The sequence below is a fragment of the Danio aesculapii genome, chromosome 14 (assembly GCF_903798145.1).
Source record: "Danio aesculapii chromosome 14, fDanAes4.1, whole genome shotgun sequence".
NCBI lineage: Eukaryota > Metazoa > Chordata > Actinopteri > Cypriniformes > Danionidae > Danio > Danio aesculapii.
This window is the reverse complement of record NC_079448.1, coordinates 53,512,161-53,535,046: the sequence shown is the minus strand read 5'-3', so window position 1 is coordinate 53,535,046 and position 22,886 is coordinate 53,512,161. Positions and strand designations below refer to the sequence as shown.

At 36.2% G+C, this 22,886-nt stretch overlaps 1 protein-coding gene across 2 annotated transcripts in view; it reads right to left on the bottom strand.

Annotated features, from left to right (window-relative positions):
- Positions 1-120: 120 nt before the first annotated feature.
- The window catches only part of LOC130240547 (PDZ and LIM domain protein 7-like), a 77,283-nt gene continuing 54,517 nt past the window's right edge, over positions 121-22,886 (bottom strand). For both annotated transcript variants that reach the window (XM_056472118.1, XM_056472119.1), the window contains exons 4-8: positions 22,687-22,717; positions 11,517-11,533; positions 11,255-11,293; positions 7,540-7,694; positions 121-1,147 (exon numbers count right to left, since the gene is read on the bottom strand). In XM_056472118.1, the coding sequence (XP_056328093.1) occupies positions 1,107-1,147; positions 7,540-7,694; positions 11,255-11,293; positions 11,517-11,533; positions 22,687-22,717 (283 nt within the window). In that variant the 3' untranslated portion in view covers positions 121-1,106. The remainder of the gene's footprint in view (positions 1,148-7,539; positions 7,695-11,254; positions 11,294-11,516; positions 11,534-22,686; positions 22,718-22,886) is intronic.

Below are 22,886 nucleotides of genomic sequence, written 5' to 3'. Positions count from 1 at the left end.
AACAAGGTTGCTGGTTCCAGTCCCGGCTGGTACAGTTGGCATGTTCTCCCCGTGTTGGCGTGAGTTTCCTCCGGGTGCTCCCACAGTCCAAACACATGCGCTATAGGGGAATTAATTAACTAAATTGTGTGTGTGTGTGTGTGTGTGTGTGTGTGTGTGTGTGTGTGTGTGTGTGTGTGTGTGTGTGCATGCGAGAGAGAGAATGAGTGTGTATGGGTGTTTCCTAGTAATAGGTTGCAGCTGGAAGGGCATCCGCTGTGTAAAACATATGCCAGAATAGTTGGCAGTTCATTCCACTGTGGCAAACCCTGATTAAAAGGGACTAATCTGAAGGAAATATTATTATTATTAATAATTTTATTATTATTATTATTTACAGAAATACACTATAAAGCAGTCAGAATGACCTGATCAGATTTACTTTTGAAGACTACATTATTTGCTCTTCTTTGAAATTGTAATTATTTTTGAAATAAGTGATGTTTAGCAGAGAGATGATTTTTTCAACATTTTTAAAAGTTATTTATTTTATCCATGATGATGGTGGATAATATTTTACTAGCTATTTTTCAAGACGCTTATATTTAGCTTAGAGCAATTTAAAGGTTTAACTAGCTTAATTGTAGGCAAGTTAGGGTAAATTAGGCAAGTTATTGACAACAGTTTATATTAATACTGACCTGAGCAGTTTTTCCTTTATTTTTAATTCAAGCAAAGCTAAAAAAAAAATAAAAAAAACTGTTCAGAGAAAATAAATATAATAGGAAATCCTATGAAAAACGCCCTTGCTCTGTTAAACATCACTTGAGTAATTTCTGAAAAAGAATAAACATTTCCCCTAAAGGCTAATCATTTAGTCTGTACATCAGGATCTCTTTGTGAGACTGTACTGGCCATCAGTATTCTGCAGGTGTGTGTGTGTGTGGGTCTGATTAAATGCAGTGGATGTGTGAGGTTTTACTGCAGACACTCAGATCAGACAACAGCTCATAATGCAGATCAAAGCGGACTTCAGTGCTCCACCGCAGAGATCTGAACACCGTGATCTCTTAATGAGCAGCTAAAGGTCAAACCGCACGCACACACACACACACACACACACTTCTTTACCTGGACCGTTTCATGTTCTCATCATCTGGGTCCTGCACTGAGAGAAGCAGGAGAAACACACATCAGACCAGCAGTGGTGGAAACTAACCAACTACAAATATTCCAATGACTGTAATTACTTAATGGTTTTCTCAATTAACCTTACTAAGTAGTTTAAGTAATGTGTACTTGACTGCATTGTTAGTGCTGTATGAGTACTTTTACTGCGCTATTTTCCTTCAACCTGCAGTCTACAGAGATTGAAGTAGAATAATCAGTTCTGTGATTCCCTTCCAATCAAAAATGCCCATACAAACAAATGAAAGCAAGACACAGGGGCTTAATAAATGCAGAAAACATGAAGTATTAAGAGTCCATGAAGACACTGAGTTATAAGCAGGAGCATCTGAGAGGCTGTTTAGATGATGAAGATGAAAATGTCGACCGCATGATGACTGAAGTCCCCAAATTGCCTTAAACAGTCACTGAATGCACTACAGAATGTTACGTTTTCACTCACACACTTGCACAGCATATATTCCATCAGTGCTACAGGAGCTTGACTTGTGGCGCCATCTGCTGGACACAGCCTCTCACTAAATTCCTATTATTGCGCAATATATTGTTACAGAAATGATTGCAATAAATGATCATCCGGTCAGTGTATGCCAGTGATTTTATAGTGATTATACAACAGCTTAATGCAAATATACAAACTCTTTAAGACACATTTTGACATTTCCATTCCACATCACTATTGTCAAAGCTTATATTAGGACATATGCTTTTTTTAACATTAAAATGACAGAATCTAAATAGACGGTCCCACTTTATTTGAACAGGTTTTAATTACTCAGTACTTACTTGTGGACTTGAGGTAGAATACAGGTATTGTGGGTAGGTTTAAGGGCGATTGATACTAAGATAAATATAACTACATTTGTGCCAAAGTTTATATTTAGTTTTTGCTTTTCTTTATGCATTGCCCCTTGTAACCAGCAGGTGTCATCAGTATGCTGCATTTCTAACACTTCTGACCAGTGAATCTAGCTCGTGTAATCTAATCAAACAGTGAATTAACAAGACACAGTCAGGGTAGAGGAATAAAAACAACACCAATTTACTTCCCCAGCATTTTCTGAGGAAACACAAAGACATCCAAACTAAAATGGAGACTGGAGGAACTTTTATTTTTATACTTCAGTTTACTAGTCTGGCTTCTATGAAAATATTTAGCATTTCCATATCATGGTATGAGTAATCATTTTCTAGTTATTCATCATCTTTAAATAATCTTTGAAAAGAGAGCTTAACATCAAGCAGAGCTTCTCCACAATGTTTAAATTGCGCAAGTGCTTTATATTTTAATGGATTCATGACTGGCTGTCAGTGATTTATCATTTATTACCTGTAAAAAAGTTTTGAAAGTAACCTCAATGATATGGTTTCCCTACTTTATGGTTATAGCTGTGGTCTGAACAATATCTAGAGCAACGTCTTTATCGTTATCTCTATAGTTATTGTGACTGGTGTGATCTGTCCTTTAAAAGTCCTTTAAGGTGTAAAGAAATGGGTCAACAATACATTCTAAATGTAATTATAGCAATTGCACCTGCTTTGAGAGCCTTCCTGACTAAATAAATCAATTACACTGTTTTCCATCAAGGCAACCCGGGGTGCTGAAATGTATTTGGCTAAAGTGGTATTGGGTGGGTTAAAGAACCAAAACAAAGACAGCTGTTCCGGCATGTAAAGCAGAATATCTGACTTCAGCATTGTTAATCAGATAAATAAGAATGTTCACTTGGCATGTTTCTGAAATATCAGCAAACACATTATGGTGTTCTTATGCTTCAGAGGAGTTAAAAACTTACAGCACCTTTAAAAAAGTAAATCCCCTAATATAAACTCTGATAGTAGCCCCTTTCACACATACAGACCTTTCCGGAAATTTACCGGCTATTTTCCGGAAAGGTCTGTATGTGTGAACAGGCCCTTTTTGGAAATACCGGTAAATTCGTTCTGGCTTTTTTCCGGAAAGAGAAGTTGTAACATTACCGGTAATTTGCCGAAATACTACGCTGTGTGAACGCAGGAGGAAGATTGCCGGAAAGAGTGCGTGCACGTCAAGGCCGTGCTGACGTCTGATTTAGCCAATCAGAACACTCAGACGCATTCACGTCCGCGCAGTTTATGGAAATTAAAAGTCTTTGAATATTTACCCAGACACATTTAACTGCTAGAAGTTAGTCAGCTAATGTTTATCCGTTCATCTTAACAGTGTAAATAATTGTCGATAAGATGCTTATGATAAGTCGTTGTTTGTTTACCTTCAAGCTCTGCTTCCTTCAGTTGCTTGACGAGTCGCGTGTGCCCGTGAAGCAGCCGGTGAGCGCCAGCACACTCACATATCATCTACATCTCGACATGCGAAAGTGTTGCTCTATATGATTTCATCGAAGTTGTTCACTATACTGATCCATCCACAGAGTTTGTAATGTAGTCAAATGTTTACAAATACAGGCGCAGCCATTTACAGCTCATTTCTGGTTGATGTCAGAATTTACCAGTGTTTTGGAATGGATGTGTGAATGGTCTTTTCCGAAAAAGTTCCGTAACGTCCTTGCCTGTGTGAACAGTGCTGTTTTTTTAGTTTACCGATAAAGTTGTGCCGTAAATTTTCCAGATATTTACTGGTATCACTGTGTGAAAGGGGCTAGTGATGTAGGATACAAACGTCAAAAGCTGTGCAATCAGCAAAATATGTTGCTTACGTTCATTTTTAATGCAAAAACAATGAAAGACATGCAGTGCTCAGTATAAATGAGTACAGCCCCTTTTGAAAATGTATATCATTGTCAATTTCTCACTGAACTTAGACAATAAACTAAAGCAGTTTTATTAAAGACAAAAACAGATACAAATACAAAAAGTTTCAACTAAATTTGATATATTTTATGTTTCTCTTAAATGTTCCGGCTTATTAAAATTTTATTCAATATTTTTCAGCCAAAATATTAATTTGGGTCTACTAATATTTGTATATAACCATGGAATTAGGTTTTGTTAGATTAGCTTCAGTTTTGGCTTTGGTACTGACTAATCTAATATATAGTTGAAGTCAGAATTATTAGCCCCCCTGAATTATGAGCCCCATTGTTTATTTTTTACCCCAATTTCTGTTTAACGGAGAGATTTTTTCAACACATTTCTAATCATAATAGTTTTAATAACTCATTTCTAATAACTGATTTATTTTCTCTTTGCCATGAATAAATAATATTAGACTAGATATTCTTCAAGACACTTCTATACAGCTTAAAGTGACATTTAAAGGCTTCACTAGGTTAATTAGGCAGGTTAGGGTAATTAGGCAAGTTATTGTATAACGATGGTTTGTTCTGTAGAATTGCTTAAAGTGGCTAATAATATTGACCTCAAAATGATGTTTAAAAAATTGAAAACTGCTTTTATTCAAGCCGAAATAAAACAAATAAGACTTTCTCCAGAAGAAAAAATATTATCAGACATACTGTGAACATTTCCTGGCTCTGTTAAACATCATTTGAGAAATATTTAAAATAGAAAACAAAATTCAAAGGGGGGCGAATAATTCTGACTTCAACTGTATATATAAACAAATAAATTATCCGCTTGTTAAGTGTGACGTCACGCGAAACGGCTTCTGGGTCAAAGCGCTCTATCAAACTGAATGGGGAGAATCATCAAATGGTAATAATAAATGTTTACGAAGCACTGTAATACTTTCAAAATCATGATCACAATATATATATATATATATATATACACAGAATCAGAAAGAGCTTTATTGCCAGGTATGTTCACACATACGAGGAATTTGTTTTGGTGACAGAGCTTCTACAGTGCAACAGAATTACAGAGACAGGACAAAAAACAGATCATAAATATATTTTAAAAATAGAAGTAAGTAGTGAGTGCAAATATACAGATTGACAAGTGTATGTACGTGTTTATTACTATATACAACGTTATATGTGCAGCTGTTATGTGCAAATTGGCATGTAAAGTGTGTTGTTAAATAAGTGTATATGTGTATAAAAGTGTATAGCAGTAGTGACGTTGGTTCCTCAATTATTATCATCAAGTGTTCATGAGATGGATTGCCTGAGGGAAGAAACTGTTTCTGTGTCGGGCTGTTCTGGTGCGCAGTGCTCTGTAGCGTCGACCAGAAGGTAAAAGTTCAAAGAGGCAGTGTGCTGGGTGTGAGGGGTCCAGAGTGATTTTGGCAGCCCTTCTGCCCGCTCTGGATAAGTACAGTTCTTGGGGAGTAGGAAGGGTTGTACCAGTGATTCGCTCATGTCCATGCCTAATATCCGATAGCCAGAAAGTGACTTATTTTTTAGAAATTGTTGAAATTTTGGTATTTGTGATGCAGCAAGTCCAGATACTGTCGTGTACACCATGACTTTATATAAAATTCAGTTTAAAGTGTGATATGACTAAAAAGTGGCCATAAACGAATATTTTCTCAATTCAAATGAGTAGCGGCTTGGACCCGTAAACAGTATTCCATACGTCACGACTTAACAAGCGGATAGTAAAGCATCCTATAGAACATTAATTGAAAAGAGAGATTTGTGAGGGGTGAACACATTTATGCTGAGCACTGTGTATTTATTATTCCACTATAAATGTACTTTATATTCATGTATTGCATGATAAGTCGATATATTTTTGCGACAGGCCTCACTACGCTGCTCTTTTCTGTTTTTTACACGAGTGTAAATCACAGGCCGCAGCCATAAAGGAGAAAATCTCTGCAGTCACCCTTTAAGCTACAGATAGAGGACATTTCCCACTTCTGTCTGATCTGAGATCCTCGAGGACAGGATTTCATGCCCTCCCACACTCAGATTAAACTCTGCCGCCACGCAAAACACCAGATTTAGGAGAGAAAGGGGTTTAGACTAAAAAAATAAGTGCTGAGAGACACTACTGTACATATTCTGTGTGATAAAATATGGAAACCAGTAGAGCTTATACCACAGAAGACACACATGAATGTTTTAAAATGTGAATTTCTTGAAATTTCACTCTTTTACAAATACAAAAATTAACATAAAAATGAAGTAAAAATAAATGTATAAAAAAGCTTTGATTATACATGGAACTTTATACAGTAACTTAAATCTTTAAAAAGTGGTATCAAATTAAATGCAGAAAATGTAATGATGTTTCAGCATTAAACTATGTATAGTTTACAGGCGTCTATATTTTACAATATATATATTTTTTAAATAAATAATAAAAACAAGTAAAATATCAAAAATAATAAATGAATAAAATAGTTGTGTGTGGAACCTGTGGGATAAATAAGCATCACAGTAGGTATAGTTTTACAGCATATTTAAAGAGGTTTTGCTGGTAACTCTCAGCCCTATCAAGGAATGTTTCTCTGCTTGATTTCGAACTAGAGCGCCCGAACCTGGAAAACTAGAGCGACTGACCCCGGGAAACTAGAGTGCCCGGCCCGAACCTGGAAAACTAGAGCGCCTGACCCCGGGAAACTAGAGTGCCCTGGCCCGATCCCTGGAAAACTAGAGCGCCTGACCATGGGAAACTAGAGTGCTCAGCCCGACCCTGGACAGCTAGAGCGACTGACCCTGGGAAACTAGAGTGCTCGGCCCGACCATGGAAAACTAAAGCACCTGACCATGGGAAATTAGAGTCCCCGGCCCGAACCTGGAAAACTAGAGCACCTGACCATGGGAAACTAGAGTGCTCAGCCCGACCCTGGACAGCTAGAGCGACTGACCCTGGGAAACTAGAGTGCTCGGCCCGACCCTGGACAGCTAGAGCACCTGACCATGGGAAACTAGAGTGCTCGGCCCGACCCTGGAAAACTAGAGCACCTGACCATAGGAAACTAGAGTCCCCGGCCCGACCCTGGAAAACTAGAGCACCTGACCATAGGAAACTAGAGTGCTCAGGCCGACCCTGGACAGCTAGAGCGACTGACCCTAGGAAACTAGAGGGCTCGGCCCGACCCTGGACAGCTAGACCGACTGACCCTGGGAAACTAGAGTGCTCGGCCCGACCCTGGAAAACTAAAGCACCTGACCATGGGAAACTAGAGTGCTCGGCCCGACCCTGGACAGCTAGAGCGACTGACCCTGGGATACTAGAGCGCTCGGCCCAACCCTGGACAGCTAGAGCGACTGACCCTGGGAAACTAGAGCATCTGACCGACCCTGGGAAACTAGAACATCCGACCCAAGCCTGGGAAACTAGAGTGCCCGGACTGACCCTGGAAAACTAGAGCAACTGACCCTGGGAAACTAGAGCACCCAGTCCTACTCTGAAAAACTAGAGCGCCTGACCTTGGAAAACTAGAGCGACTGACCCTGGGAACCTAGAGCACCCTGCCCAGGTAAATTAGAGCATCTGCCTCTGGACTGTGGGTCTTACTGAAGTCGGTGCCGGTGAGCTGCGCCAGGATCCTGAAGGAGCGTGATTGGGTGGTGCCAGTGCGCGGCTGCCAGTCCTCTGTGTCCTCAATAAGCCTCTTCTTACTGCGGTCATTTGGGATGAAACAGGCTGGACCTTCCAGACGCAGACCGTGCCTGCAGACACCAGCCCGATGTCAGCAAACACACACACACACCACTGTCATGCACAGAAACTACACACAGACACTACAGCAAACACGCACACACCACTGTCCAGTAGTTGTGCACGAAGCACACACCATTGTTCAGAGATTAAGCTGGACACACAAACAAAACTGTACGGCATAGCAAACACACACTCCACGGTCCAGCAGATGCGCATGAAACAAAAATCACTCTTCAGAGGTTAAGCACAACACACCACTGTCTGGCTCACCAAACACACACACTACTGTCTGGTGGTTGAGCACAACACACACAAACAAACAGGACTGTCCAGTGCACGAGCACACACACAGTGTAGCACATCAAAAACACGCCATACACACCCCTACTCTGACACTACTATGGTACACACAGTCTGGTGATCAAGCACAGGACACATGACTCACACACACATATACATACATTTATACACACACACACACACACACACACACACACACACACACACACACACACACACACACACACACACACACACACACATGTTAAAAAGTCTTTACACACAAATCGGCGGCAATCACAGCAAACAGACAGAGTAACTAACTACAAACAAACTACACAGGATTGTCCCAAAACTAGAGCACATGCCAACACTACAAACAACTCTGACAATACACATGCTGCTATACTCAGATATATTCAAATTCTAGATGTTTTTAATCATGATTCGCATTTTAAATGTTGATGTTTCAGCACCAGTTTTAAACCAGGGATTCCTGAAAACATGTAACGTAATTTATGTTGTATGCATGTTGCTGTATGTCAAGTTTGCATTGAAGTTTTTCTTAATTTACAGGTATGAACAGAATCATTTAAACAATGCATAAGGGGTGTAATGCATCACAGTTGATCCGTGATTTGTACAGATCACAACCCACAGCTCAGAACGCACATGACCCGCGGATTAATAACTTGTGGGTTTATCCAACATTTATAACGACACATGTCTGAAAGCATTTTGGCTTCCCTGTAAAATATAACTATGACAGAACAGTTGTGGTGGGACCTAAATGCTTTCAGGTTATTAATTCGAGGTGATTTCTGTCACGCTTGTTTATCCTGCTTTAATGCATTCAGTGTAAAGCTGCACAACTAAACATTAGTGGATCATGATCTCAATCCAATCCTGCACAACATTAACGATAAATGATAATGATTTGCATAAGTTTATTAATCCTTCCAAGTGCCGCATTCAAATCTGCGTTTGATCGAGAGAGATTCAGTTTACACTTTTTCAGCGAGTTACAAACTAAATAAACTAAATACTAAATTAAATAAGCACAGAAGATCTGGGAGAGCAGTTTATATTCAATTCAATTCAATTCACCTTTATTTGTATAGCGCTTATACAATGTAGATTGTGTCAAAGCAGCTTCACATAGAAGGTCACAGTAAATAGGAACAGTGTAGTTCAGTGTATAGTTCAGATATAAACACTGATGTTTACAGTAAAGATTAAAATCACCGTTTAATGTCAGATTTTACATTCCAACCGGTCTCACTCCTATATCATGTGTCCCAAATTACAGAGTTTCAGGAACAAAATACTTCAAGTTTTCTCAGTTACATTAGACACTCCGATTGAACCAGATCCTATATTAATTATATTTGGAATCTCCGAAGAATTTGAGACCATGAGACTGATTCCTGTGACGCTCCAGAGACAGACGAGTCTTCGCTGAGGCCAGCTTCCAGCCTCCGCCACTGAGACTGCAGCTCTGCACAAGACGTTTGGCCAGTGGAGAAATTAAAATGGTCGTGCCCAACTGAGCCTGGTTTCTCTCAAGGTTTTTTTTCTTCACTTCCACCTTTAGTGAAGTTTTTTTTCCCTGTAGAGGTGCGCATCGTTGGATTTGCTCTTCGATTTGCTCTTCGGTGTTTGGACTCTCAGTAGTGATTATTAAACCACACTGAACTGAGCTAAACTGAACTGAACTTAAACACTACAAACTGAACTACACTGTTCCTATTTACTGTGACCTTTTATGTGAAGCTGCTTTGACACAATCTACATTGTATAAGCGCTATACAAATAAAGGGGAATTGAATTGAATTGAACTTACAACAGTTTGTTTCATATGGGTTGATCTCTGGCAAAAAACAAGTTCCAACTCTTAAATTATGGCTGACAGAGTTAACCGGTACATTACATCTGGAAAAAAATCTGATATACCCTAATAGACAAGGTTTTGTTATTTGAAAAAAATATATAATTTTTAATATGTTTACTATGCCTTTAGTACCTATGTTTATTGCTGGACAGCACTGGTGGGTGGTCGGTTGGAGGAATGCATGTTTATTATTATTTTTTTTGTTTAATTATTATTTTTATGACTGTTGTTTGTTGTTGTTGTTTTTATTTTTTTCAGATGTCTAATTGTTTGAATGCAAGTTTTATGTTTGTTTAAAAAAAAAGTGTATTTTCAAGTAAATATCTGTGAAAATTTCTAATAATAAAAATATTGAAACTAAAAATATTGAAACTAAAATCACCGTTTAAGTCAGTGTTTCCCAACCTTGTTCCTGAAGGCACACCAACAGTCCACATTTTCAACCTCTCCCTAATCACACACCTGAATCATTTTATCATAACATCAGAAGAGACTCCAAAACCTGAAGTTAATGGGTCAGATAATGGAGACATCCAAAATATGTACTGTTGGTGTGCCTCCAGTAACAGGGTTGGGAAACACTGGTTTAAGGGAACTTGACGCTGGTGAATGTTGTAGCAATTACACTGTGTAACCAACAGGTGGCGACAAAAAAAACATCAAAATTATGGTCACTGAATAGGTTTTCAGAAATGATCCATCAATAATGAATCGAAGTGTTATGAGTGAATTATTGAATCATTAATGGAGAATAAATATGATTTGTTGTACAAGATGTTAGATTTCTACATTTAGCATTATCAGCAACAGCAGCAAAGATCATTTTTCGTATTGAATACTTTCCTTTATTTCAGCTGTTCTTATTTTTATTTAGTTCTCAGTTCTGTTTGTTAAAACCAATGGGTTTTGCAGTAATATTTTTGAACGAATGGAAAGCAAATGGCATTTGTCTTTTTTTCTGATCCAAAAAATGGTTCGATCCTCGACTCAAAAACAGTAGTGTGATCTGAACTGCGAGATTTGTGATCCATTACATCCCTACAATGCATTAAAAAAATAAGCTAGATATATTTTTATTATTATTTTTAGTAATTTTACAATTATTTTATCATCATTATTATTATTATTATTATTATTATTATTGTTATTGTTATTATTATTATTATTATTATTATTATTATTATTATTATTATTATTATTATTATTATTATTATTGGCATTTCTAAAGGTTAAAAGCATATATTTCTCACAAAATACTCAAACTGAAAACTACATGCACAGAAAACACCAACCCACAGCACACACACACACACACACACACACACAGCTGCAGATGAGTCTAGAGCTGCAGAAAGTCAATGAGAGTCAATGGCTGTACATTCAGTGTGAGAAACTTACTTCCCCTCAGGGTAAAGCTCCTCATAGTAGATCTCTCCTCTGACAAACACACAGAAAACAGAGAGAAACAACACATTTACACACTGTACACACTCCCCGACCCAGACTGCAGCAGAACTGGCAAACAGAGGACGGATCAAAATGAAGAAAAATCATATCTGGAGACGAACGCAGGCAGACAGAGCCGCCGCAGGACCGGGGTTTATAGCCAAAAACAATCATTTTACACATTTCTCAGGAAATAAGGAAAAGCATTACTAACTTGTCAAGAACTTCCATCTGTGGAACGACAGAGCAGACAAGAAGAGAAGGAGAGAATAGAAATAAATCTCAGATAATAATAAACAGTTTTTAGTAAGAGAAGATGCAGAGCCAACTCAGGCAGACAGTGAAGAAAACATTCACAGCATGCTTTAGCTGACGTTTTTAATTATGCTACTGTAATTAAGAAAAAAAAAAAACATCCAACCAACCTGAACCCTCAGAACACACAACCCAACAACCTGCATAGTTTAGCTCCATCTTCCTTCAACAAGCCTCCTAGGAAGTTTCTAGTACACCTAGAAAGAGCTTGATCAACTGGTTCAGGTGTGTTTCAATGGGTTGGGAACTAAAATATGCAGGACACCGGCCCTCCAGGACTGAGTTTGTACACCCCTGCCTTAAACCATTTCACATGGTAAAACACAACGTGCAGATCTTACTTAAGACTTTTCAGCAAAACTCTAAACTCATTCTCAAAACACATTCTGCACTCCAATGCACGTCTCCCAACACAAGCAGCAACAGTCAAATGCAAATCGAGAAAAGAAGTCATCGATTAAACAGAACCACTCAAAATGATGTCCCGTTTTTCAGATGATGTGACAACCGATATAAGTAAACAGCTTGTTGAAGGTGGGAGGGAGAGTGTCTAAGCATGTTAAAAAAATAATGTGAGAGGATGAGTGCAAAGGGCAGTTTACTAACTTGTACCTCCCTCCATACCCACATTACCTGAATCTGATTGAGTAGTTTCATGGAAAGTATAATGCTAGACAACCCTACACCAGAGTAAATCTGCCACAAGTCATGGATTTAGCATGTGGTGATATAGGCAAGTAATCATGTCAGGACTGTATATGGCACACAGGAGGCTTCTTGCCCTATTGCTTTAGGAGAGACAATACTGCGTTGCGGCGACGCAGTGGCGCAGTAGGTAGTGCTGTCAAGAAGGTCGCTGGTTTGAGCCTTGGCTGGGTCAGTTGGCGTTTCTGTGTGGAGTTTGCATGTTCTCCCTGCGTTCGCAAGGGTTTCCTCCTGGTGCTCCGGTTTCCCCCACAGTCCAAAGACATGCGGTGCAGGTGAATTGGGTAAGCTAAATTGTCCATAGTGTATGAGTTCTAATGAGTGTGTATGGATGTTTCCCAGAGATGGGTTGCAGCTGGAAGGGCATCCGCTGCGTAAAACATATGCTGGATAAGTTGGCGGTTCATTCCGCTGTGGCGACCCCGGATTGATGGAGGGACTAAGCCAAAAAGAAAATGAATGAATGAATATTGTGTTGCACATGATGTCGACTAAGTGTTCTGGCCTGAACGACAAGCAAGGGGTCAGAAATTGTGATTTAGCAATAAGGAAAAACTGTAATATGCAAGTCTTAATAGGATTTTATATATATATATATATATATATATATATATATATATATATGAACATCATTCACAATAAATAATTTAATTAATAAAGTAACAAACTAAAACTATTGGTTATTTATGAAATGCACGGCCAACCGACTTAATACTGCATGTATTCATAAAAACACCTAGTGAAAAACATAATGAATGTCCATTATTAGTAATATTTAGGTATTACAAAAACAATCTGAAATATTACAACAACAACACCACCTACTGCTACTACTTCAACCACTACTAATACTACTACTACCACCAGAACTACTACTACTACTACTACTACTACTACTAGGGCTGTGCGATTTGGGGAAAATATCTAATTGCTCTTTTTTCGACAGATATTGCGATTGTGATTTCATTTGCGATTTAATTTTGTAGTCAAGCTTCAGCTCAAAATTCTGTATTGTAGCTTCTTAATGCTAAAATGCAGTGAGTGCATTGGAATCTGAAAAGATAATTTCAGCATTTATTCTTAACCTATATAACTTAAACATTTATTCAAATTTATTTTTAAATATTCAGAAATTAAACTAATTTTTCTCTAGAGCAAACAGTAAACACAAATAAAATAACCTTACCTTTCTGTAAACAAGCTGAACTCAAATTTGGGAGACGTGCAGCTTATTATACAAACAAAAAAATAATAATTATAAAAATGCAGAACACTCAGCAAATTAACATGGCTGATAAGAGGCAGATTGAAATGTTCAGATGGGCAGAAGGAAAGTGTGCTCACTCAGTTGGCTAGTAAGACTATCACACACAGACGCAGTCACGCATTTGCTCTGGGTGGGGGAAATTAAAAATGACTTATATATTCCATATCACAGCCTCTTGCGATTAACTAATCGCAACGTTTCAAAACCCGATTGTGATACGATTTCGATTTAATCACTGAGCCACTGTGTCGCCCTATTATTAAACAAAATTAATTAATTAAAATAGATACATGAATATATAAATGACTTTAAAAAAATCAATTAAAGAAATAAAAATAAATGTAATAATAAATATAGAACTAAATATTAAATAAATAAACATAAGAATAATACAACAAAACACTAAATAATTACCCCAATACCTCCATACAGAATATGAAATAATAGGGGTGTCCAAATTAATAGTTCAGTAATAATCATAACCGGTTATTATGTACTGATGTCATTTATCTCATAAGCGCTATGTTGCTGTGGGATACTATGGCAAGGGAGGCGAGCGCGAGTAATTAAAATGCAGAAACTCTGCACAATATAATGCATGTGTTTGCTGGACAGTCATTCACGGACACTGATGTTATAGCAGAAGCAGCCCTACTGTACTGCTGTGGAGAAAATCTAAGTAAACTCCATTTCTCTCTCTCACTGTGGCCCGTTTGACCTGCTGACATGACGTTTCCTCTCCTCTCGGCTGTTACAGCGATACTTGTGGATCCAAACACGAGCGTCTGCAGAGAAAATTTTATCTATCATTAGCGGTGTTAAAATAAATTGTTTCTTCGGTGCACCGCGATGCAGACTCGGACAATCCGGCATCGGTTCAGTAATAATCATAACCAGTTATTATGTACTGACGTCATTTATCTCGTATGCGCTCTGTCACGAGGGAGGTGAGCGCGGGTATTTACAACACTACAGGTGCCAACTACTTAAAAATTTCACTGTGTGTGTTTTCTGGAGAACAGCAGAAGCCCCTATTTCTCTGCGATTGAGGAAATGAAGGTACTCCATTTCTCTCTCTCTCTCACTGTGCCCCATTTCACCTGCTGGCGTGACTTCCTCTCGGCTGCTGGCGTGACTTTTCCTCCCCCCTCTTTTCCTCTCGGCTGTATGCATTCCCGAGGCTGTACCTGTGCATTGTCGCGGGACCCGACCAGATTTCATGCGGCGCGGGAATAAATTTCAGAATAAAAGCGCGGCAGCGGTCGGTAACTCTGGTGTAATTTTAACAGGAGTGGTTGGTCTCACAATATCACTCCAGAGCGAGCGAACAAGCGCGTGGTGTCTGTGTTTGGTGCCGTCTATGTTTGTGTATGTGTGTGAATGAGAGACAGTGTGGTGCTGTGTGTCCGTGTGTGTGTGTTTATACAGACAGCTTGTTATAGCCACCCTCCAAAATACAACACTGTTTATGGAAAGCATCGTCAATGCACCGAAATATCTAATTGAACTGAATCGATGGCATGATAATCGTAACCGAACTGCGAGACTTCTATCTATCATGGATCAGCTGTGATCGCTGCATCCGGTTATCAGTGTCGCTTATCTGTGAACAGCGCCTAGAGCCAATCGCATTCCTTTCTGTCGAGCGCGTGACCAATCACAAGAGTGTAAAAACTCACTCGACAACACTTAAAAAGCAAGTGGGATAATATTTACATTGGTTCATTTGCTTTAAATGCTCATGCTGTTCTGTGCATGTACTGATATGTACTATGAGTTATGTGCATATACTTGAGTCTTTTCCTTAAGCAGGTCAAATTTAAAGGTACAGTTCCTATATCTGACTGCTTGTATTAAAGGATTAAATTGTATTACAAATACATATAAAACTGTACTTTAAAATTATACATTTTAATACAAGAATTCTTGTGCTGTGAAGTAAAATATAACTGTATGGAATGCATTGTCAACGCACAGAGATAACCGAATCGATGGCATGATAATCGCAACCGAACTGTGAGACCAGTGTAGGTTCACACCCCTATGAAAGTATAATAATAACTTTTCTATTCTGTCAGGCCTGTCCACAAACACACCTGCAGCCAATCAGCAATAAGGGGCATGTCCAATAACAGCAGCAGAGATATAAAGGAGGCGTGGTCTTCAGTTATGAGCATGTTTGTTTTGTCCCTTCAAATATCGTCATCATTTGGTCAAATCTGCTGAGTTCAGCTTTACGGTGTACGGGATCTTTTCTAAGTAAAGCTGTAGAGTAATTGAGCCGACACACACTCAGCAGATTCTACAGCAGCGTCTCCACTCTAAAAACAGCAACACACACACACACTCCAACCTCCTCAACCTGACTTCACAAAACCACAACAACAAGGCCAGCGGTGTACTGCTCCAGCACTTCACTGCTCTTTTCATCACCGTAAATAAACCTGCTTGTTAAAGTTTGGCAGAAAAGGGAAAACAGATGAAGAGCAGATTGTGAACACTTCCCGCACCGATGAGCACCTAAAAACCTCCAACAAGGAGAACAGACACCGCTGCTTTATCACACAAACACACACGCAATCGGTGCAACCACGCAGGTTAAGTGCTCATGAGTTATAGCACTATAAAATTAAACACTAGAACTACTCAGCCAGTCATTTTGACCATTTTTAAAATGTGTAATTTAATGACTTTCTTAAAGTAAAACACACAACTATTAACTTGGTCAGTATTGTATCATAGCTAGGGGGCATGGCCTGGGGCGGAGCTGGCATGGGTGAAATGTCCCTTCCCTCTCCATTGGAAATGAATAGCAGAAACCCGCAGTTCTTGCAAAAATTGTGCTTTATAATCACCAAAAATGACACTCCTGTCAGATGAAGCATCCTTTCCTTGAAATCTCTACCTGATTGCCTTATCCAAGCTGATTATCCTCCAAATATTAACCCTACCACACAATTATCCACCTAATACACTTTACACTGGGGAATGAGTTGATGCATAATCTGACAGGGATGTATTTTCAGCAGCACAGAGAGATATCTAGCGGGACCATCACCAAACAAACCAACAGTGGAACAATTGTTAAGTTCGAGTGTGACAATGTGGGACATTACAAACACTAAAACACTCCATCTTCGAGATGAGACGTTAAACCTGACTCTCTGTGGTCATTAAAAACCCCATAGCACTTCTGGTAAAGAGTAGGGGTGTGCTGGCCAAATTCCCTCCATCGGCCCTTACCTATTTACTTACTTATTATGGCCTCTCAATCATTCCCATGCACAGAATTGGCTCTATCACCGTTTCTCCATTCCCCCTAGCTGGTGTGTGGTGAAGCACTGGCGCTGTTGTCCTGTGGCTGCCATCGCATCATCCAAGTGGATGTTGCACACTGGCGGGAGAGTGGGGAGACCCCCCTCTCATGATTGTAAAGCACTTTGGATGTATGGCAATACACGATAAATGCGCTATAGAAACCTTCCTTCCTTCCTTCCTTCCTTCCTTCCTTCCTTCCTTCCTTCCTTCCTTCCTTCCTTCCTTCCTTCCTTCCTTCCTTCCTTCCTTCCTTCCTTCCTTCCTTCCTTCCTTCCTTCCTTCCTTCCTTCCTTCCTTCCTTCCTTCCTTCCTTCCTTCCTCCCTCCTTTCCTTCCTTCCTTCCTTCCTTCCTTCCTTCCTTCCTTCCTTCCTTCCTTCCTTCCGTCCTTCCTTCCTTCCTTCCTTCCTTCCTTCCTTCCTTCCTTCCCTTCCTTCCTTCCTTCCTTCCTTCCTTCCTTCCTTCCTTCCTTCCTTCCTTCCTTCCTTCCTTCCTTCCTTCCTTCCTTCCTTCCTTCCTTCCTTCCTTCCTTCCTTCCTAACTGTGATGACCTTAATAAAACATTTGTATCTTCGCACCCTTCCAGAATACACAATTACAACACAATGCAACAGTGGCTTTATTTTACAAGTAATTCACCAGTAGCTCCTCCCCTTCACCATCAAGCCCTCCCATTCATCAATATTCCCTTCCATTCATCGCCATCAGCACCTCCACATCATCAGTAGCCCCTCCCCCACATCACAATCAGCCCATCCAAACCATCAGAAGCCCCTCCCCATAAATCACAATCAGCCCATCCCCTTCACCAGTAGCTGCTCCACTTCATCACCATCAGATAGATGGTTCCTTTATAACAAAACAAACATATAGAGATATCAGGGTATATAGAGAAAGAAAACATTTAAACTGAAAAGATATTTTATTTGTCGCATGTTTTAGGTTGCTTCTTTGGCACCCTAGACCAGGGTCGTAACAATCTCATCACCGTTTTAGGTTTCAGCTGGTAATATTTACCCTGCAGTATACTGACTTAATACTGACTGTAAAAAACAACAACTAAAGACTCTTAGCTTAAGATAACTCCATATCAATGCAATAGAATTCAGAAGGATGTGAATGAAGAATGAGAATTATTTACCCGACTACCCCTATGGAAGGATCAGAAGAAACGGCACTAACTTTTTTTGCTTGGGAAACAAAACTTTTGAGTGGGAAGTGTCGTACGCATGTTTCCATCCCCGTTTTAGACTTTCTAATTGAGCTGTATACTCTGATGTGGAGCTGCTGTTGTTGACATACCCATTGTGCGGTGAGCTGAGGGTGGGTTTGAGAGCGTACGACACCGGCTTGATGACGGGACCCGTGCTGCCACTGCCAGGGGAAGCAGAGAACGGTCGTGCCATCTTGTTTATAGCGGTGCTCGGAGCGAATGAGTATTTAGGCTGACTGGATGAAGATGTGAGTGAGTCCTGAATGTGGAGAAACACACAGCGCAAAAACAACACCATGCAGATTAGATCATGCTCACACACACACACAAATGCACAACCCCAGACATGATTTAAATGCTTCAAGGGATAGTTCACCCAAAAATGATGACAATTATGTCAGCATTTTAGAAAACTGGTTGCCATTGAATACCATAGAATGAAAACAAAAATACAATGGAAGTCAGTGGATTCAGACAAATATTACTCTGTGTTCAACAGAAAACTTATTAGGTGAGACTTTAAAATATGTTGCAAACTGGCAGCCATTAAATCCCATAGTAGGGAAAAAGTCAATGGTTTAAAACAATATGTGTGTTCAAGGGGGAAAAAAAGAAACTTAAAAAGATAGTTCGTAAAATGATTCAAACCAGTTGAAGATAGTAGGTTTATTCCTACTGTGGTGGTCTAATGGCAACAAGTTTATAAAATTAATTTTTTTCCTAATATTTCAACTTATATTTAATAGAAAACAGAAATAAAATGTTTCTATTCAATAGAAGAAATGCCATGTTTAGGCTCACTTTAGGATTAAAAAATAATAATTACAATATTAATAAAACAATTAAAATTAAAAAAGTTACTAATATAACATTTATAAGGCAAAATATAAAATTGATAAAAATAATAAACAAAAATAATATACTATATCACTTGTATCAATAAATTATCAATATTGTATAGTATAATCTTATTGTTTATTATTTGTATCAATAAATTATCAATATTATATAGTGTATTCTTTTTGTTTAGTATTTGTATCAATAAATTATCAATATTATATAGTGTATTCTTTTTGTTTATTATTTGTATCAATAAATTATCAATATTATATAGTGTATTCTTTTTTGTTCATTATTTGTATCAATAAATTATCAATATTATATAGTGTATTCTTTTTGTTTATTATTTGCATCAATAAATTATCAATATTATATAGTGTATTCTTTTTGTTTATTATTTGTATCAATAAATTATCAATATTATATAGTGTATTCTTTTTGTTCATTATTTGCATCAATAAATTATCAATATTATATAGTATATTCTTTTTGTTCATTATTTGCATCAATAAATTATCAATATTATATAGTGTATTCTTTTTGTTCATTATTTGCATCAATAAATTATCAATATTATATAGTGTATTCTTTTTGTTTATTATTTGCATCAATAAATTATCAATATTATATAGTGTATTCTTTTTGTTTATTATTTGTATCAATAAATTATCAATATTATAGTGTATTCTTTTTGTTTATTATTTGCATCAATAAATTATCAATATTATATAGTGTATTCTTTGTTTATTATTTGTATCAATAAATTATCAATATTATATAGTGTATTCTTTTTGTTTATTATTTGTATCAATAAATTATCAATATTATATAGTGTATTCTTTTTGTTTATTATTTGCATCAATAAATTATCAATATTATATAGTGTATTCTTTTTGTTTATTATTTGCATCAATAAATTATCAATATTATATAGTGTATTCTTTTTGTTTATTATTTGCATCAATAAATTATCAATATTATATAGTGTATTCTTTTTGTTTATTATTTGTATCAATAAATTATCAATATTATATAGTGTATTCTTTTTGTTCATTATTTGCATCAATAAATTATCAATATTATATAGTGTATTCTTTTTGTTCATTATTTGCATCAATAAATTATCAATATTATATAGTGTATTCTTTTTGTTTATTATTTGTATCAATAAATTATCAATATTATATAGTGTATTCTTTTTGTTTATTATTTGCATCAATAAATTATCAATATTATATAGTGTATTCTTTGTTTATTATTTGTATCAATAAATTATCAATATTATATAGTGTATTCTTTTTGTTTATTATTTGTATCAATAAATTATCAATATTATATAGTGTATTCTTTTTGTTTATTATTTGCATCAATAAATTATCAATATTATATAGTGTATTCTTTTTGTTTATTATTTGCATCAATAAATTATCAATATTATATAGTGTATTCTTTGTTTATTATTTGCATCAATAAATTATCAATATTATATAGTGTATTCTTTGTTTATTATTTGCATCAATAAATTATCAATATTATATAGTGTATTCTTTTTGTTTATTATTTGCATCAATAAATTATCAATATTATATAGTGTATTCTTTGTTTATTATTTGTATCAATAAATTATCAATATTATATAGTGTATTCTTTTTGTTTATTATTTGTATCAATAAATTATCAATATTATATAGTGTATTCTTTTTGTTTATTATTTGCATCAATAAATTATCAATAAAATAAACAAAAATAATACACTATATAACATATTAACATACAAAACAAATGTTTATCCTAAAAGTTCTCTTTACTTGAGTGATATGACTGGAGTTATAGGACTCTGTGCTATGATATATTGTAGACACACGAGGGCGACAATTCTCCCATTATTATTCTGAATTTTGTTCTTGTTTGTATTGGAAGCAGTTTAAAATAAACAGGATTACTTAATTTGTCATCATATTCATGGCAAATAGTAAATGTAACATAAATATGCATTACATGTTTTACTTGCATTGCCATCATTTTCACTGAAGCTACCATTAACTTTTTTTTTATTAAACAACCAGTTATTTATACATTTAAAAAATAAAAAAAAAACTACATGGCAAAGAAAAAAATATCAATATAAAATGTATTATATCAATTATGCATGTATTTAAATGCAAATATTACAGAACTAAATAGTAAAGTAAATAAAAAATATTTATTAAAAAAATTACAATGTATCATGATGAATGTAAATTATAAACAAAATAAAAACAACAAGCATGTAATAAAATTAAATAAATAAAACAATAAATAAAAATATATTTTTAAAATTACAATGCAATAAGAATTCAAATAACACATTTAAACACACACACACACACGCACACACACACGCACACACACACGCACACACACACGCACACACACACGCACACACACACGCACACACACACGCACACACACACGCACACACACACACACACACACACACAAGCACATAAGAAAACACAAATCTTAAATGATGTATCAGGCGTTTCATTTGCAAATTCTCTTTAACAATGGCATATATTTCCCTGTAAGCTTATGTGCATGGCCTGCTGTTGAGTCTGGGTTTGTGCATTCTGTGCAATGCAAATTCAACCAAACCACGAATGAAACGAGTAAATGCGGTTTATCCAAGACCAAAAGCAAGATGTTTAACATCTGAATCATGCAAGAAAAGAAACACCCAAAACTTCCACAATGTTCTGCAACCAGCACAAGAAAACAAACAGAGCCATGAAACTCGCATAAGAATGACTTATGAATGAGATATGAATGAGTTATGAATCACTGGAGATTTGAACAATCTATTCAGACTGGATATGAAACCCCAGAATTTTGTGGTCGTTCTAAATGTGACTGACAAATAAATAAAAAAAAATAATAATAATAAAAATGTATTAATTATTAATTTATTTATTAAAAATATTAAAATTTAAAATAAAAATTAAGAAAACAAATTAAAATAAAAAATAAACGAAATATAAAAAATAAAATAATGAATAAATATTAATAAAAAATAACTAAAACAAAACAACTGAATAACAATACATTAAATATTTCAATAATTCAATAAATAAAAGCAAATATAACTCAAATTAAATAACTAAATATAACAAAATATGAAAAATTGAAATAAATAACATTAATAAAATATAGATTTAGTTAAAAAAAACTCAAATTAAATAACTAAATATAACAAAAATAAGAAATAAATCAAATAAATAAAATACAAAAGAAATTAGGGCAAAATTTAATTTACATACAACTGATAAACAAAAGATATTATATAAACAAATTAAATATATGTCAATCATTTCATTTTAAAAACATTAAATATCACCAATTTTATTAATTTAATCATATATATATATATATATATATATATATATATATATATATATATATATATATATATATATATATATATATATATATATATATATATATATATATATATATATATATATATGATTTTCTTATACTAAGAAAATATGGCTAGACATTTATGTAGTTTAAATAGTGTGTGTGTGCATGCATGTGTGCCTGTGTAAATGTGTGCATGTGTGTGCGTTCAGTTATTAGAAGCATCTGAGAACTTGAGAGCAGATCTAAATATGTTTGCTCAGATATGAGAGCTGGTTGTGAACACTTGCGAAAGCTTTGAGCGTCAAACAGAAAAGAAAAGAAAGTCTCACCTTCTGCTCTCCTCCAGCTGGATGAAAAGCTCTGCGGAGAGAGAGAGAAAAAAAGAGAAAGAATTGACTTCAGCTCATTCACAAAATGAGTCAGTTCACAGCTATGCTGAAGATGTGGAGTAATGGCCAGACAGACGGAGATCTGGCCAAAAGCAGGACTCGGAGGAATTAAAGCGACTCGTTCTGTCTCCAAACTCACT